Source organism: Octopus bimaculoides, chromosome 30, assembly GCF_046866305.1.
Source record: "Octopus bimaculoides isolate indiv1 chromosome 30, ASM4686630v1, whole genome shotgun sequence".
Lineage (NCBI taxonomy): Eukaryota > Metazoa > Mollusca > Cephalopoda > Octopoda > Octopodidae > Octopus > Octopus bimaculoides.
Window position 1 is genome coordinate 1,736,171 of NC_142957.1, and position 18,063 is coordinate 1,754,233.

An 18,063-nucleotide genomic window follows, 5' to 3' on the forward strand; every position below is an offset into this window, starting at 1 on the left:
CTCTTTTCATTTCTCCCTCTTCTCTCTCGCTCTCTCAAACGCATACACGCGCACGTACACACAAGCATTCACTACAAGATAACTCATGTTCGTCAATGTTTTGTAAATATACAAACTACGGAGGTTATGGACAACACATTGCAAATCAGTGAACTTCATTACGAATGTGGGTAATTTTTCAGATTAACACCCGCACGATTTTCAATAGGATGTTAGGGTTACGGTTTTTGGGTTAGGGTTAGGGTTTTAGGGTTAGGGTTACGATTAGGGTTAGTGTTACGGTTACGGTTTTAGGGTCAGGGTTAGGATTACATAATCGTGCGGGTGTTAATCTGAAAAATTACCGAAATGTGAAAACTACCGACCCTCCCATCTGTTATAACTTTTGTTCTGTTTAATATGTACATAGATTATGCCTCCAAAGAAGAGAGCTTGCTGGGGAAATAAAGCAACCGGTTTAAAAAGACAGAAACAGACTGCAGCAATTCACCACATTCCAGAAGCTACTTTGAACATAATGCAAAATGGTGCATCAACATCTACTGCCTAATCTGATAGAATTCTGGCAGAACTGTGTAGCAATAGATCGCCAGCAATTGTTTCATCAGAAATTGCCGTCCTAGCTCCTGCGAAAAGGAATTACCTTGCTATGTATAATCAAGGCAGCGCAAAAATTTGTTTTGCACAAGCATTTGTATAGCCAATTACACGGATGAAATTTACGTATGCTTAATAATGTTACACAAAACAGCCTTCAGACTTTCCCTATTAATTTCATCGTCTTTTGAATTATGAACATATTTACAACATAAGGGTTTTTACGTTGTAAGGCTTTCTTTTTTAGTTGATTTTCACTTAGCAAGACTTATCGTAGATGGCGTAATAAGTCACACCTGGACAACATTGGGTTATACTGCTAGTATATATATATATATATATATATATATATATATATATATATATATATATACGATAGGCTTCTTTCAGTTTCCATATTGTACGTATGCATATATGTGTGTGTGTATATTGATATGTGTTTATACGTATGCATGTATTTATATATATATATATATATATATATATATATATATATATATATATATATATATATATATGTATGCACATATATAAAAATATATATATGTATATACATACATACATATGCATACACACATACATGCTTATGTATATATATGACAATTAAGTAATTTACATTAAATAAGATGAAGGAATATATATAAATTACATTTTTGCTGCATATGGAATCATTTAAGAGACAAAGGATTAAATATTTATATGACAAAAAAAAAAATTTTGCACGTTAAGTTCAGTTTCATATTTTCTTTTATTTCCAATTGCAGTTCTTTTTGAAGATCAAACAAAGCAATACTGGTTGTAAGAATCATTTGTTGATTAGATTCAAAATGATTTCGCCAACGGACCATTCTTTAATGCCATGGGAGGAAATCGAACCCTTGATTCCACATATCAAGGAACAATCAAGAATGCAGTTTGTTCAACTGTATAGAAAATATAAGGACCAAAATAATTATCCCTTTTATTGGGGCGATGAGGCAAGTATAACCTACTATAGAAATTTATGCATGAGAAAAACAGTGAGAGAAATAGAGAGGTGGAGAAAGGAAGAGAGATAGAGATAAAAAGAGGGAGAGAGAGAGAGAGAGAGAGAGAGAGAGAGAGAGAGAGAGAGAGAGAGAGAGAGAGAGAAGTGGGGAGAGTTTGTTGATTTTAAATTAATCCCTGAGTCTAAAAAGCATTGCAGTTCTTAATGTTTTAAAATTCTCCAGTAATGATCCTTTATACTATAGATGCAAGGCCTGAAATCTAGTGGGAGGGGGCTAGTGAATTACATTGACCCCCAGTGTTTCACTGGTACTTATTTTATCGACCCTGAAAGGGTGAAAAATAAAGTTGACCTCAGCAGAATTTTAAATTGCAACATAATGACGGACGAAATGCCACTAAGCATTTTGTCTGGTGTCCAATGATGATTCTGGCAGCTTGCTACCTTCGTCATAACAATAACAATGGTTTCAAAATTTTGGCACAAGGCCAGCTTTTTCGAGGGAGGTGTAGTGATTACATCGACCCCAGTACTCAACTGGTACTTATTTTATCAAACCCGAAAGAATGAAATGTAAAATCAACCTCAGTGGAATTTGAGCTCAGAATGTAAAGATGGGTGAAAGATTGCTAAATATTTTTCCTGGGGTGCTAATGATTCAGCCAGCTTGCCACCTTAATAATCCTTTCTACAAAAGGCACGAGGTCTGAAATTTGTGGGGACGAGAATAGTCAATTACATCCCAAGTGTATGACTGGTACTTTATTTATCAACCTCGAAAGGAGAAAGCAAAGCTGACCTCGGTGGAATTTGAAGGTAAAGACGGACGAAATGCCAGTAAGCATTTTGCCCAGCATGCTGACGATTTTGGAAGCTCACCACCCTCAAGGCCTTGACGATGATAATAATAATCCTTTCTACTGGAGGCACAATGCCCAAAATTTGAGCAGAAGGGACTAGTCAATTGCATTGGTTCCAGTGATTCACTGGTGCTTAATTTATCAACCCCAATCGGATGAAAGGCAAAGTCAACCTCAGCGGAATTTGAACTCAGAATGTAGTGACAAGCAAAATACTGCCGAGCATTTCATCCAGCGTGTCACCGATTCTGCCAGTTTGCCATCTTTATAAACAACAACAACAACAACCGGCTGGCATGGTTTGGATGGATTTGTTCCAAAACAACATCTCCCACATCGTCTCACTTCTTCATCGTTTGATAGACACAGCAGCAACAAAGAAAAACAAATTTCTTTTGTGGTCATGTTTGTGTTTACCAAAATTTTCTTTCACAGCCAGATAGGATGGCAGTCCATTAAGGATTACTCATGGAGCAATGAAATGAAGTGTTTTGCTTAAGAACACAACACATTGCCCAGTCCAGGAATTAAAACCATAACCTTTTGATCAAGAGTGCAATTCTTTAACCACTAAGCCACGTGCCTCCACAAAAAAGATTTAATGAATAAAATTGTATTTACATGGAAAGGAATTTACATAAGATTTGTAAAGAACACATAAGGACCTTATTTTGAGGTTGCTATAAATTATGGCTTACATATTTGTTTGCTCCTTTTGATATCATCCCAAATTCTCCAATAGCTGTGGGTGATGTTGATTTGAGGTGTCACATTCTTGAACGTTTTCCCAGATGTACTTTGTCAACCATAGTTACAATATCTGTCAAAAGATGTCTTTTCAACATGAATTTTTACAAAGATATCTAGTTGTAAATGTTTATTGCCAATTATATGGGTGTTCTATAAGAACAGACAATACTGCTATTTTAACCCCCAGGAGGACACCTCCTCAAGTTAGTTATTCAGTGTACTTTGCACTTGATATATATTGCATGGGGGGAGGGCGGAGAGACCTCTCTAGTATCCTAGCTTGGAGACCACTATATGATGAGATTTCAATCTTATTTTGATCATCCTTTGTGATGGATACTCGTTTGCTAGACATAGCGGTAGTTTACTCCAGCTTGCAATATATAGAAAAACAATGTCACACAGTCAATGGTTTTGCAACTAACAAATTAATTCATTAACAGTGATTTTCTTAACGAACTAGATATCTGGCTGGGTTAGCCTGAATTTGCCGATCTGTCTGAACACTGAAATTCCAAAGGAAAGAAACGCCAGCCTTCTGGGCAACACGTGGTTTGTGTTTCTACTGATTATCTTTGTGAGGGAAGTTGTATGAGAGGTATATTGATCAGTGTATATACTGAACTGTACTGCCATGCCTTTGCAAGTTCGGATCAGTTGTTCTCATCCAGAGATGTTGTGGTCGATTGTATCTGAATGTTCTCTGAAACACGACGGACTGCTTTCATGTTTTAGAACATTACACTGGAAATTCCTAACTGAAAGGCACTGATCCTTTTTGGAAATATGCTGCGCGTGAGAAGACCTGGTAAGCCAAGTGAGACCTAAATCTAAGGCCTCAGCCAGCCCACGTATGCGTACTTTCCTTCATTGGACACTAAACTTCGCTTGCGAAGGCCTGTTGAAGCAAGTAAAATCGAAATCGAATTAAATTCGACGACTGGCACCCATGGCAACGTCGTCTCCTTCATTGGAAATGAAACTCGGCTTGCACATGTAAAGACATTCAAGCGACATCGTTGCCAGTGCCGCCAAACTGGCCGCTGTGCCGGTGGCACATAAAAGCACCCACTACACTCTCGGAGCTGTTGGCGTTAGGAAGGGCATCCAGCTGTAGAAACTCTGCCAAATCAGATTGGAGCCTGATGTAGCCATCTGGTTTCACCAGTCCTCAGTCAAATCGTCCAACCCATGCTAGCATGGAAAGCGGACGTTAAACGATGATGATGATGATGATGATGATGATACCCACTCAGTTTCCAAGTCGGTGGTTAAGAATTTGGTCTACAACAGGATTAATAACTCTAGTCAGATATTTGCTATATAGTAGCTTTTGCTCCCCACTTTTCTTTTAGTATATTGGCAGCTGGTTTGTTTGGTTGTACTTTTTTTTATTTGTTATGCCATTTCATTTGCAGACACATTTTCTTCAGGTACTGCTTCCTCTAGTATCTAGTTGCATTTCCCTAAGGTATATTATAACCTTTTCCCATCACTGAGTGCAACTTTTTGGTATTTTCATGATTGAGAACCACATTTCATGTAGACACGGTTGCAATTTTTGATGAAAGTTGGGATTGCATTAACAACCCCTACCACCACCTTTTTCCTGAAGATATATTCGATCTATGTCTGCTTTTAAGTGATGCGATGGGAGCTGAAAAGTCCTTTAAAAGAACTCAGAAGTTTGGGCCTTTCACGATATCCTTTTCAGCACCCTATCTGATATCAGATTTCAGATTTTTACATCAACTTTGTCGATATCAGCGATAGACAGTTAATAACATTGAAGCTGCATGTGATTACTTGTAAGACTAATGTGTTTATGATCTCGATTTTGCTTCTGGCATCCAACCTGTCTTCAGAGTATCTCTTACCCAATAACAGCATTCCTTTTTTACCTTTTTTCTCACTAGTGAGTGCTTAAATCTGTCTACTTCACAAACAACTACATATTTATAACTGCCTTCAGGTTCTACTCATAGAACAGTTTTTCATTACATCTTTGTCCCCTTTTCTTTTAAAACTCACAACAAACTAAAGGGCTCTTTGGTGGGCTGTTCTATTTCCGGTTCCTTTGACACCTTGTTTGGAAGTATATTTCTATAAAAATTCTAGAAGCTGTAGCAACAGAATTCAGGAAAAGTAATCAGTTTTTATCGATGGATCTCAAAGTAGATAAAACCAATAATTAGTACCGTGTAAATATTTGCTTAAAGAACCTTTGGATAAAAAATAGTAGATTCAGTTGGCCAATAGTAAGGATACAATGTTTACAAACTGCTATTTACTATTCTGTGAACTTTTTCAAACATCTCTTTCTATCACTTCTATGATTTTCAGAAATAACTGATTTGATCTTTTTTTTTAGATTGAATATTCATTAATACAATTTGACCATGAAAAACAAGTTGTCCAGTTACTGTTGAATTCCATGTCTTTACTTGAATCTCCTGAAGTAAAGGGGTTAGAATCAAGGTGAGTATAATTATGTGCACTAAATTTTCAATAATCCTTTAATCCTTGATGATGATGAAAGTTATTATAAACAATAATTTGGAAAGAGAGAGAGAGAGAGAGAGTGAGAGAGAGAGAGAGTGAGAGAGAGAGAGTGAAAGAGAGAGAGAGAGTGAGAGAGAGAGAGAGAAGGCAGAAAATAGAGAAATGTGGTTCACATCACTGGAACCTGTTTCTCGTTTCTGTCTCAACTCATTGATTATAACGTTTAGAGGGATTTAAACAATGAATGTCATCTTAGTGGTTGATTTAGTCACAGAGTTATATCTATACTATAAAAGGCAAATCTACTCTGGGTGTGTGTATGTTTAAAATTCATACATTTACACAATTCAAAATTTCTTCGATTAAACAATCGCAATTAATATTCTAAATACAATAAGTTAGGTCACTGCGTCATTTTTTCACTCCAAAAATTTCCTAATAATGAATAAAATCCGTAAAACTACAGGAGTAAACATTTTCTCCCTAATAAAATCTAATTTCCTCTTTCTAATACAAATCCTTTCAACTCCTACTTCGTCTGATGAACCTTTACGAAAAATCAAACAACAAATACAAAAAGAAAGGAAGGAGAAAAAGAAAATTATCAAAACTGAAACAATCACATTTCGATACTGTAATGACAGATACATACAAAATTACTTTACCCATCTAAAATTAACTATTTCTATTCCTCTTACACATCGTTTTAATTGCTACTTTCTCTTACGAACGCTTACGAACGATCCAAGAAAAAAGACAAAGAAACGAAGGGGAGTGAGAGTCAAATAAACAGACACACTGCCAATCATACGTAAATACACACATATATATGTACCTATGGTTACCAATGACCTCATTCTAATTGGCGGGAATTATAAGTTTACTTTCCATTTCTAACACCGTCATTTACCAGCGAGACATGTTTCTCAAATACGATCAACAAACATTTATTCCCTACAAACTGTGAGTTTTTTTTTAAAAATCTTTTCGTAAATATTCAGATTAACACCCGCATCATTACCTACCTAACCCTAACAAACCCTAACACTGTAGTGAAAATCGTACGGGTGTTAATCTGAAAATTTAACAATCTTTTTAAAAACACTTTTACTTACTAGCATCTTTTTTATTTACTGTGTGTGTTGCCCATATATATATACACTTAAGACTTAGTTGTGGGTTGGGAGTTTGATCGGCAGACGTCATTATTATTATTTATTTATTTATTTATTTATTTATTTATTATTATTATTTTAAATTTTTCCCACAACGGCGGCTTCGGGCAGGTGGAGAATAGTCGATTATATTGACCCCTGTGTTCAACTGGTACTTATTTGTTACACCCAGAAAGGATGAAAGGCAAAGTCAACTTCGGCGGAATTTGAACTCACACACTCATACATACAAATATCTGTCATTCTCTTCCAAATACGATCGACAGTCAAACATTTATTCCTTACAAACTGAATTATTTTAATATCTTTCTTAAAACGCATTTAATTACTACCATATATAGACACAGAATACACATTAATACACACATATATACAAATACCTGTCATTTTTTTTATTTAGTGTGTGTGTATGTTGCCCATCTTAATATATAATGCTGAAGTTCTGTACTTACTAACATTTTTTTATTTAGTGTGTATGTGTGTGTGTTGCCCATATATATATGCACTTAAGACTTAGTTGGGTTGGGAGTTTGATCTGCAGACTTCATTATTATTATTATTCAGATTAACACCCGCACGATTTTCACTAGGGTGTTAGGGTTACGGTTTTGGGGTCAGGGTTACGGTTTTAGGGTTACGATGAGAGTTAGTCTTACGGTTACGGTTTTAGGGTTACGTAATCGTGCGGGTGTTAATCTGAAAAATCACCGAAATGTGAAAACTACCGACCCTCCCATCTGTTATAACTTTTGTTGTTCTGTTTAATATATACATAGATTATGCCTCCAAAGAAGAGAGCTTGCTGGGGAAAGAAAGAAACCGGTTTAAAAAGACAGCAACAGACTGCAGCAATTCACCACATTCCAGAAGTTACTTTGAACATAATGCAAAACGGTGCATCATCATCTACTGCCCAATCTGATAGAATTCTGGCAGAACTGTGTAGCGATAGATCGCCAGCAATTGCTTCATCACAAATTGCCGTCCTAGCAGCTCCTGCGAAAAGGAATTACCTTGCTATGTATAATCAAGGCAGCGGAAAAAGTTGTTTTGCACAAGCATTTGTATAGCCAATTAGACGGATGAAATTTACGTACACTTAATAACGTTACACAAAACAGCCTTCAGACTTTCCCTATTAATTTCGTCTTTTGAATTATGAACATATTTACACCATAAGGGTTTTTTTTCATTGTAAGGCTTTCTTTTTTAGTTGATTTTCACCTAGCAAGACTTATCGTAGATGGCGTAATAAGTCACACCTGGACAACGTCGGGTTATACTGCTAGTATACTATAATAAGCGTTACATTGTGAGTTCAAATCTCTCCAAGGTCAACTTTTGTCCCCCTTCGATCAATAGAATATATATCTAGTCAATTCCTGGAATCAACAATATCAACTAATCCACTCCCTCAGAATTGCTGGTCTTGTGCCTCAATGAAAAGCCTTTGTTTTTTACGCAACTGTTTCCATAATTTATCAAAACAAAAGCATGGGTTGAACAATTACACCATTTTCAATGTAATCTCTGGTTTTGATACTTTTCTTCCAGATATATAGACACTTGAGTAACATTCGTATTTTAAGGGACCAGCTTTGTTACATTCTGTGATGGGCTGAATCTCCTTGAGAACTTCATTAAGAATATGTTAATTTGCATGTTAATTTCATGAGCTGGCTGTTTCATTGATTGGATCAACTTGAAACCTCATTGCCATAACTGACAGAATGCTGTGTGTGTGTGTGTGTGTGTGTGTGTGTGATTGATTAAGAAACACAGCAAGAATGAAATTATCAGATATTTTATAATCAATTTTTATTATCTATACTAACAGAAAGACACCCCTCCAGGCGGTTTACTGCTATCTCCTTGATAATATTTTCACATTTGATTCTCGATTGTAATAATTTTTATATTTTACGTCTAATTATTTCTTTGTATAATAGTGATCACTTGCTTAGTAAATACTGCTTTCATTATTTTAGCATAGTCATAATCTCTTTTTTTAAACAAACATCATGGTAGTCTAACAACAGAGGGAGAAGCAGTTTATCAAGTTTTACTTTCCCCTCAAAGCAACATAGAGGTTTCAATTCAGCAGTCAATCTGTAAGCTTTGCAGTGTGTATGTGTGAGTGAGAGACAGAGAGAGAGACGGGGAGTGAGAGAACATTGCAAACAGTGAATGAAATAAACATGAAATGAAAAAATTGTATAAATAAAAGGGCATTACTACAGATGTATACGCCCCCAACTTTGTTGCCTCATAACATACAGAAAAATAGATACTTTTTAACAAAATTTTCTGCAAATACCACTCAGATGTTGTGGCTTCAGAGTATATAGCGATGGGTGTCTTTTAATGACAATTTATACAAATCCCTTTCAAACAGCATAGATTACGATTATAAAGAAATTTGCAAGTATATCTACAGACAACTTTTCGGTGGGTTCAAAAATTATATACCCCGCTACTCCTAATTTTCCATGATAGGTCAGGGCCTGAAATCCTCAAAAGGGACATACTGCATATCGTTTAGTCGAATTAGACCATCATTTACTCCAAACATGTTTTGTTATCAATGCTGCACTTTCCTGTATCACCAGTTTCAACATAACTGATATATAAATACAAACTATACCATTTTAATCCTGAGCAACGCTGAGTATCTCTGCTAGTAATCATATAAAATTGCAATTTAAACACCTTCTTTCCTCATACTCAACACAAAAACAATGGGAAAAAAGTCTATAATTAATTTTTAAAATTATATGCTTTCTAGCTTGATAAATATAATTTCTCTTTTTAAAAACAATACATTAAAGCGAATGGGTTCCAGAATGTGTCGGATATATTATGGAAGGCATACCAAAAAAACCATTTGGCAGTTCCATCACAGATTTGAATCTTACTGAAGAACATTTTAAAGAAAGGTAGGCATAATATTTTTATGTACTTTATTTAAATTTCATCATTGTCACTGACATTGATTTAACGTCCACTTTTCCATGCTTGCATGGGTTGGACGGAAACACTGAGGTGGATTTTTTATGCTCTGATGCCCTTGTTGTCATCAACTTCACTTGTTTCCAGGCAAGGCAATATTCCTTATGAACCGACATGTTTTCATGAAGGATTGGAAACAAAGGACACCTCCTGTATGACGGTGATATTTGTTTACAATTGTTGCATGAAGTCAAGGCAAGGAGACAATACCACGTGCGTACACATACACACACACACACACACACACACATATGCAAAGAGTGCCGAAAAGTTCCTGGTTTTGGATGAAAGAAAATACAGGTGGATCAGCGAATCATGATTTTATTCAACATATTCTTCTCTCACATTCTGACGTTTATTGCAGTGGTCCTTCAGATTTTCTTAGCCATGTAAAAGAACTCAGGAGGTTGGGCCTCCAACCAGGCTTTCGTGATACATTTTTCAGCAACCCCTAGCGAACACACACACACACACACACACACACACACACACACACACACACACACATACACACACACATAAATGGGCTTCTTTCAGGTTCTGTCCACCAAAACCACTCAAAAGATAATGGTTCCCCCATGGTTTTAATAGAAGACCAAGGTGCCATGCAGTGGGATTGATCTGAAGATCATAGGGTTGTGAAATGAACTTCTTACTACACAGCCATGCTTGCAGTACTATTTATATATTTATTTTTCATATTGTATATTGCGTAAGCAATAGCATCATCATCATCATCATCATCATCGTTTAATGGCCGCTTTCCATGCTAGCATGGGTTGGACGATTTGACTGAGGAGTGGTGAACCAGATGGCTACACCAAGCTCCAGTCTGATTTGGCAGAGTTTCTACAGCTGGATGCCCTTCCTAACGCCAACAGCTCCGAGAGTGTAGTGGGTGCTTTTATGTGCCACCGGCACAGCGGCCAGTTTGGCGGCACTGGCAACGTTGGTAACGGTCAAGCTCAAATGGTGCTATTTACGTGCCACCAGCACAAAAGCCAGACAGCTGGTGCTCTGGCAACGATCACGCTCGGACGGTGCTCTTAGTGCTCCACTGGTACGGGTACCATCACGATTTCACTTTCAATGCCCCAACAGTTCTTCGCAAGCCGAGTTTAGTGTTCAATGAAGACGTTGGCATGGGTGCCAGTCTAGAAATTTAGTTCGATTTCGATTTCGATTTCACTTGCCTCAACAGGTCTTCGCAAGTGGAGTTTAGTGTCCAAAGAAGGAATGTTACGCATGAGTGGGCTGGCTACACTCCTGGCAAAGGCCTCGGATTTTGGTCTGACTTGGCTTGCCGGGTCTTATCACGTACAGCACATTTCCAAAGGTCTCGGTCAGAAGTCATTGCTTCAGTGAAGCCTAAATTTCGAAGGTCGTACCTCACCACCTCATCCCAGGTCTTCCTGGGCCTGCCTCTTCCACGGGTTCCCTCAACTGTTAGGGTGTGGCACTTTTTCACACAGCTATCCTCATCCATTCTCGCCACATGTCCATACCAGCGCAATCGTCTCTCTTGCACACCACAACTGATGCTTCTTATGTTCAGCTTTTCTCTCAAGATACTTACACTCTGTCGGGTATGCACACTGACATTACTCATCTATCGGAGCATACTGGCTTCATTCCTTGTGAGCTTATGTATGTCCTCAGCAGTCAAGGCCCATGTTTCACTGCCATGTAGCATGGCTATTCATACACATGCATCATACAGTCTGCCGTTTACTCTGAGTGAGAGTCCCTTTGTCGCCAGCAGAGGTAAGAGCTCTCTAAACTTTGCCCAGGCTATTCTTATTCTAGCAGCTACACTTTCAGCGCACCCACCCCCACTACTAACTTGGTCACCCAGATAGCGGAAGCTATCAACTACCTCTAGTTTTTCTCCCTGGAATGAGACAGAAGTTGTTTTCTGCATATTTTCAGTGTTTATTGCACCTGAACATTTGCCATTGGTTCCTAAGAGACAAATCACTTTCTCTGTATTTCTGGTGATGACATATTTATGTGTGTGTATGTGTCCTTGTCTCAACATCATGTGATGGTTGTAAACAAGCATCATTGTCATACAAGCGACACTTTCCATTTTAAGTCTTCCATGAAAGGCATGTTTGGCTATGGGTGAGTATTATCCTGCTTCGAAACAGGTGAGGGCTGGTGACAGGATGGCCATCTAGCTGTTAAAAATTTGCTTCAGAAAATTGTTATGAATCCCTGGGTGATAACCGGAAGGCATGGAGGTATGTGTGTGACACTGGAGTAGAGTGCTTTCAATCTGGACATGGGAGACTGCATAAAGAGAGGAGATATCGCCATCAACCCACTGCAGTTATTGTTCAGGGTCAATTTCAGGGCCCTCAGTGCCACAGGATCCGTCTATCTTATATTGGTTTTGTCAGCCACATCTGCTTCCATGAAAAACAATGTGTTGGAGGCAGAAGAGGATGACATATGTATGGTCATGTGATATTGGCCTCAAGAGAGCCACCACAAGACTACAAAATCATCACAGATCATCAAAGATCAAAGGTTAAAACTAGCAGATCACATACTCTGGCTACCAAACCAATGCCATTCTGAAACCGCTTTTAAATGGACATCACAAGATAGAAAAAGAAAAAGATGAAGCAAAACAACCGCACTAAACTGGCAGTTATGATGAGGAGTATTCCAGTTGATCCGATCAACAGAACAGCCTGTTTGTGAAATCACCATGCAAATAGCTGAACTACTCCACAGACATGTGTACCCTTAATATAGTTCTCAGAGAAATTCAGCATGACACAAAATGTGACATTGCTGTTCCTTTGAAGTACAGGTACAACTCATTTTTGCCAGCTGAGTGGACTGGAGCAATGCAAGATAAAGTGCCTTGCTCAAGGACACAACGAACACACACACCCTTACAATCGTGAGCCGAATACCCTAACCACTAAGCCATTTGCCTTCACAAAACCAACAACACTAGATTAAGTTAAATTCTATTTATCATTTGTTTTTGTTGTTGTTACTCTTTAAGTACAATATGTATGAAATCTGTTTTGTTCAGTTGCATGACTCATCAAGAATCCATCTTGTTAATATTTTAGACGTAAAGCAATTAAACAACTTCTCAGCCCAAACCAAACTCTAGTTAGTGTGCCGTATTTTCCAAGGTAAGTGAAATCTTGAAGCTAATATTTATGCACGATTTTTTACGTAAATACAAGGGTGTGCTGAAAAGTTCCTGGCTTTGGGTAACAGAAAATAGAGGAGGATCAATTAATTATGATTTTATTCAACATATTCTCCTCTCAGATTCACATGCTTATTGCAGCAGCCCTTCAGTTTTTCTAAGCCCTTTAAAAGAACTCGGAAGGTTGGGTCTCCAGCCAGGCCTTTCACGATACCCGTAAAGCCAGAAACGTTTCAGTAGCCCCTTGTATTTACGTATAAGTTTGTTTCTGAGTAAATACAGCTTTATATTTTTATGTGAAAATACATGTATTTTTATTAAACCTTTTTGTGAATGAATATACAGGGGTTGGACAAAATAATGGAAACACCGAGCATCATAGCATCAAAATTTTGAAATATCTATAAAACTGTCAAAAGTTTATTTATTTTTGTTTTTTTGATTTATTATTAGTGTTGCTTAATATGTTTTGCTAAAATTGCTATTTCTTTTCAGATATCCTCAGAAAAAGGTAATTAAAATTCATTAAAATGACAGTTCTATTGGACTTTCAAGGAGGTCAAATTGGCAGGCGCTAGTGTAACGAAAACAGCCGAAATGTTTGGTGTATCAAGAAGTACTGTCTCGAAAGTAATGACAGCCTTTAAGAAAGCGGGAAAAACCTCCTCGTCAAAACAAAACTCCGGAAGAAAACCAACACTTTCAGATAGGGACCATCGGACTCTTACGAAAATTGTTAGGAAGGATCGCAAAAGTACAGCTCCCAAAATTACTGCAGAGCTTAATGACCACCTTGAGAACCCAGTTTCCACAAAAACTGTTCGCTGGGAGCTGCAATCAGAAAATCACTACTTTCAAAAACAAACGTTGCAAAGCGTTTAGAGTAGAGTAAAAACGTACAGAATTGGTCCCTAGAGAAGTAGAAGAATGTTATTTTCTCGGACGAGTTATCCTTTACCTTATTTCCGACAACCGGCCGAGTATATGTGTGGAGACAGCCAAAAGAAGCATTTGACCCAGACTACATTCTTCCAACTGTTAAACATGGAGGAGGATCTGTTATGATCTGGGGGCTATACCTGGGAAATCCGCTGGCCCAATGGTTTCCCTTCTTGGTAGAATTAATAGTCAAGACTATTTAAGCATTTTATCTGATCAGATTCATCCTATGGCTGCAGAACTGTTTCTGGATGGAAACACAATCTTTCAGGATGATAATGTACCAATTCACACCGCTAACACTGTTACTGAATGGCACGAGGAACATTCTAGTGAAGTTGAACATCTTATCTGGCCACCACAGTCTCCGGATTACAATATTATTGAACATTTATGGTGCATTGTAGAAAAACAAGGAGTCGATATCCTCCACCATCATCACTACAAGAACTGGAGACTGTTTTGGCTGAAGAATGGACAAAAATTCTATTGGGAACAATTCAAACTTTGTTCGAGTCCATACCTCATAGAATTCAAGCTGTAATTACTGCTAAAGGCGGTCCTACCCCATATTAAAATAAATTTGTTTGAAATTTTAAGGTGTTGCCATTATTTTGTCTAATCTCTGTATATGTCTGTTTATATAAATCTTTTACTTGTTTCAGTCATTAGACTGTGGCCATGTCGAAGTGGTCACGATGCAACATGAGATGAAGTGTTTTGCTCAAGAACACAACACACCACCCGGTCTGGGAATTGAAACCACGATCTTGTGATCATGAATGCAACTTCCTAACCACTAGGCCATGTGCCCTCACAATACAAATAATAATAATGATAATAATGTTTCAAATTTTGCCACAAGGGCAGCAATTTGGGGGAAGGGGATAAGTCGATTACAGTGTTCAACTGGTACTTATTTTATCGCCCCCGAAAGGATGAAAGACAAAATTGACCTCAACGGAATTTGAACTCAGAACGTATTGATGGGCAAAATACCACTAAGAATTTCGTCCAGGGCGCTAACGATTCTGCGTGCTCACTGCCTACAGCAACAGCAACTACAACAACTACAACTACAACTACTCAAAATAATAATGATAATAACAATAATAATAAAAATAGCTTCAGGCTAAATAACAACATGGATGTACACTAAGAAGCTCTCCTCACAAAACAAACTTAATCCAACAACATCGGTGTGATGGAAGGAAAAATGTCGCAATACAACAGTGGGAAAAGTTCTGTTAAAGCAAAGGAACTAAACAAATCAGAAAGACTTTTGTTATATGAGGTGTAGTTTCTTTCTTAAATGCATGGTGTCTCGATGCAGGATTAACTACTTTGAGCAGGATTGACTACTTAACCTGAAGAAAATTCTAACTGGACCCTACCTTCAAGGTCATGCACTGTTTATCTTGGTATGAAATCACTGTGTCACGCATGTATGGCTCTGATGCATGTGCCTGGTGTACCCTTATCAGACGGGTTATCGTGATGGGTATACTGGGCTTCGTATATTTGTACCCCAGTGTCACTTTGATGGCATGTATTGCTTTCTCACTCAATAAAAATAATAATGATAATTAAAGAAAAATTTTCTTTTTCAGATTGGGCTGTCCTAATTTCACTTTCCCCTCTTACAAAGCAAACAAGCATCCAGTCGAACTTCACCAATCAGTTTTCATAGGAGATGCAGCACTGTGCTCCCAGACTCCGTACTATATGTAAGTCGTAAAACATTTTTTACATCCTCCTGTGTTATTCCTATGTTGCTTGATAATCCAAATCTTCAAGAGGCTGACTTTGTCATCTTTTGAGGGTCGATTAAATAAAGTACCAGTCAATTTTAGGGGTTCGATATAATCCATTATACTTTATTACCCACTTAAAATGTGTGACCTTGTACCTCTGTAAGATATTGATTGTTGCACTATGTCCTTTTATGTTCCGAGTTCAGATTTCATTGGGACCAACTTTGTCATCTTTTTGAGGTCAATATAATAAAGTACCAGTCAAGTACTGGGATCAATATTACAAAAAGCCAATCACTTATTAGTGTTGTTATAATAAAGTACCAATCAATTTGACCCCAAAGCATTGTAGATGTGAATGAACTTATAATAAATGACAATGATTAACTTTGCTGCCGATCCCTCTGTGGCTGATGAAATAAAAAATACCAGTAATGTATTGGGCTCAAATGCACTAACAACAACAACAACAACAACAACACTGTAAAATATTTATTGGTTTATGAATTGAAATCCTCATAACCTTATAATCGTAAGCTGAATGCCCTAACCACTAAATCATGCACCTTCACATATGATACATATATAATACAAAGCCACATCGAAAACATAAATCCAAAACTGGTAGAAAAAATGGAAGAAGAGGATCGAGGAAAGAAAAAGGAAGAAAAGCAAAAAAGAAAAAAGGAAAAAAAAAAACCCACATCAATTCAATACCAAATGCCTCAATTGGTGAAACACTACAAAGTTCAACGGAACCTATTAAAACAAGCTGACACGCTCACAGCATTACAACAGGTGATGGTGAGGGTAGGACATTGGAAAAGTCAAGCACCCTCAGGCATCACCTGACACTACAGTGAGACAAGCTTCCAACGATGACAAGAACCCTCCAAACGTCTCAAGGGCCACAAGCTGGAAGCAATGTTTGACTAATACTTAAAGATGAAGATTTTGTATGACAGAATCAGGGTCCGTTTCAAATAGGGTTTGATATTCGAATGAGATTAAAAAGAAACAACTATCTTCATAATCCTTTCGACTAAAATAATCCATCCTATTGTAGGCACAAGGCCTGAGATCGTGGGAGAGGTGGGATGGGCTAATCAATTACATCAACCCCAGTACGTAACTGGAACTTATTACATTGATCCCAAAAGGATGAAAGGACAAAATGCCACTAAGCATTTCACCTGGCATGCTAACGATTCCCCCAGCTGACTTAAGACCAATTTTCATAATCGTTAATATTTCGATATATTCAATGTTTTATTTATTTTATTTATTTACTTTCGTTTTTCTTTCTTTTTGTCTTATCAAGAACCTCGTATAAAAATTTTGCTAAAAGAAGACAAGAAAGAATGGTAATCAATGTACCGCGTAAGTATACTAAGCATAAAATATCTTTTCTAATAAACAAAGTGGTAAGTAAAGACGGACCAACTGCTGCAAAGCATTTCGCCTGCTGTGCTGACGATTCTGGTCGCTTGCTGCCTTCAACTCAACTTTAATATTGGCTTCAAGACACAGGTGTGGCTGTGTGGTAGACAGCTTGTTTCCGACCACAAGATTCTGGGACCATATAAGACAAAAATTAGAACTAGGGCCAATCCTTTTGACTAAAAATACTTCCAGGTGCCCGGTATGGTTACTGTCTAACGACTGAAACAAGTAAAAGATAGAAGATAAAAGATATATCACATAGGTGCATGTGTGATTGTGTTGTAAGAAGCCTGCTTCCCAACTACATGGTTCTGGGTTCATTCCCACTGCGTGGCACCTTGGGCAAGCATCTTCTACTATAGCCTCGGGCTGACCAAAGCCTTGTGAGTGGATTTGGTAGATGGAAACTGAAAGAAGCCCATCGTATATATGTATATATATATATATATATATATGTATATATGTATATATATGTATATATGTATATATATGTATATATGTATATATATGTATATATGTATATATATGTATATGTATATATGTGTATATATGTATATATATATATATGTATATATATATATATATTTATATATATATATGTGTGTGTATATTTATATATATATATATATATGTATATATATATATATATATATATATATATATATATATATATATATATATATTTATATATATATATATATTTATATATATATATATATATTTATATTATATATATATTTATATATATATATATATTTATATATATATATATATTTATATATATATATATTTATATATATATATATATATTTAATATATATATATATATTATATATATATATATATATATATATATATATATATATAT

At 36.8% G+C, this 18,063-nt stretch overlaps 1 protein-coding gene across 1 annotated transcript in view; it reads left to right on the forward strand.

The window, feature by feature from the left end:
- The first annotated feature begins 1,365 nt into the window (after positions 1–1,365).
- The window catches only part of LOC106882435 (glutamate--cysteine ligase catalytic subunit), a 57,424-nt gene continuing 40,726 nt past the window's right edge, over positions 1,366–18,063 (forward strand). Inside the window, exons 1-6 of the mRNA XM_089346344.1 lie at positions 1,366–1,574; positions 5,567–5,673; positions 9,701–9,808; positions 12,974–13,039; positions 15,609–15,725; positions 17,074–17,132. Of these exons, the coding sequence (XP_089202470.1) occupies positions 1,425–1,574; positions 5,567–5,673; positions 9,701–9,808; positions 12,974–13,039; positions 15,609–15,725; positions 17,074–17,132 (607 nt within the window). The 5' untranslated portion in view covers positions 1,366–1,424. The remainder of the gene's footprint in view (positions 1,575–5,566; positions 5,674–9,700; positions 9,809–12,973; positions 13,040–15,608; positions 15,726–17,073; positions 17,133–18,063) is intronic.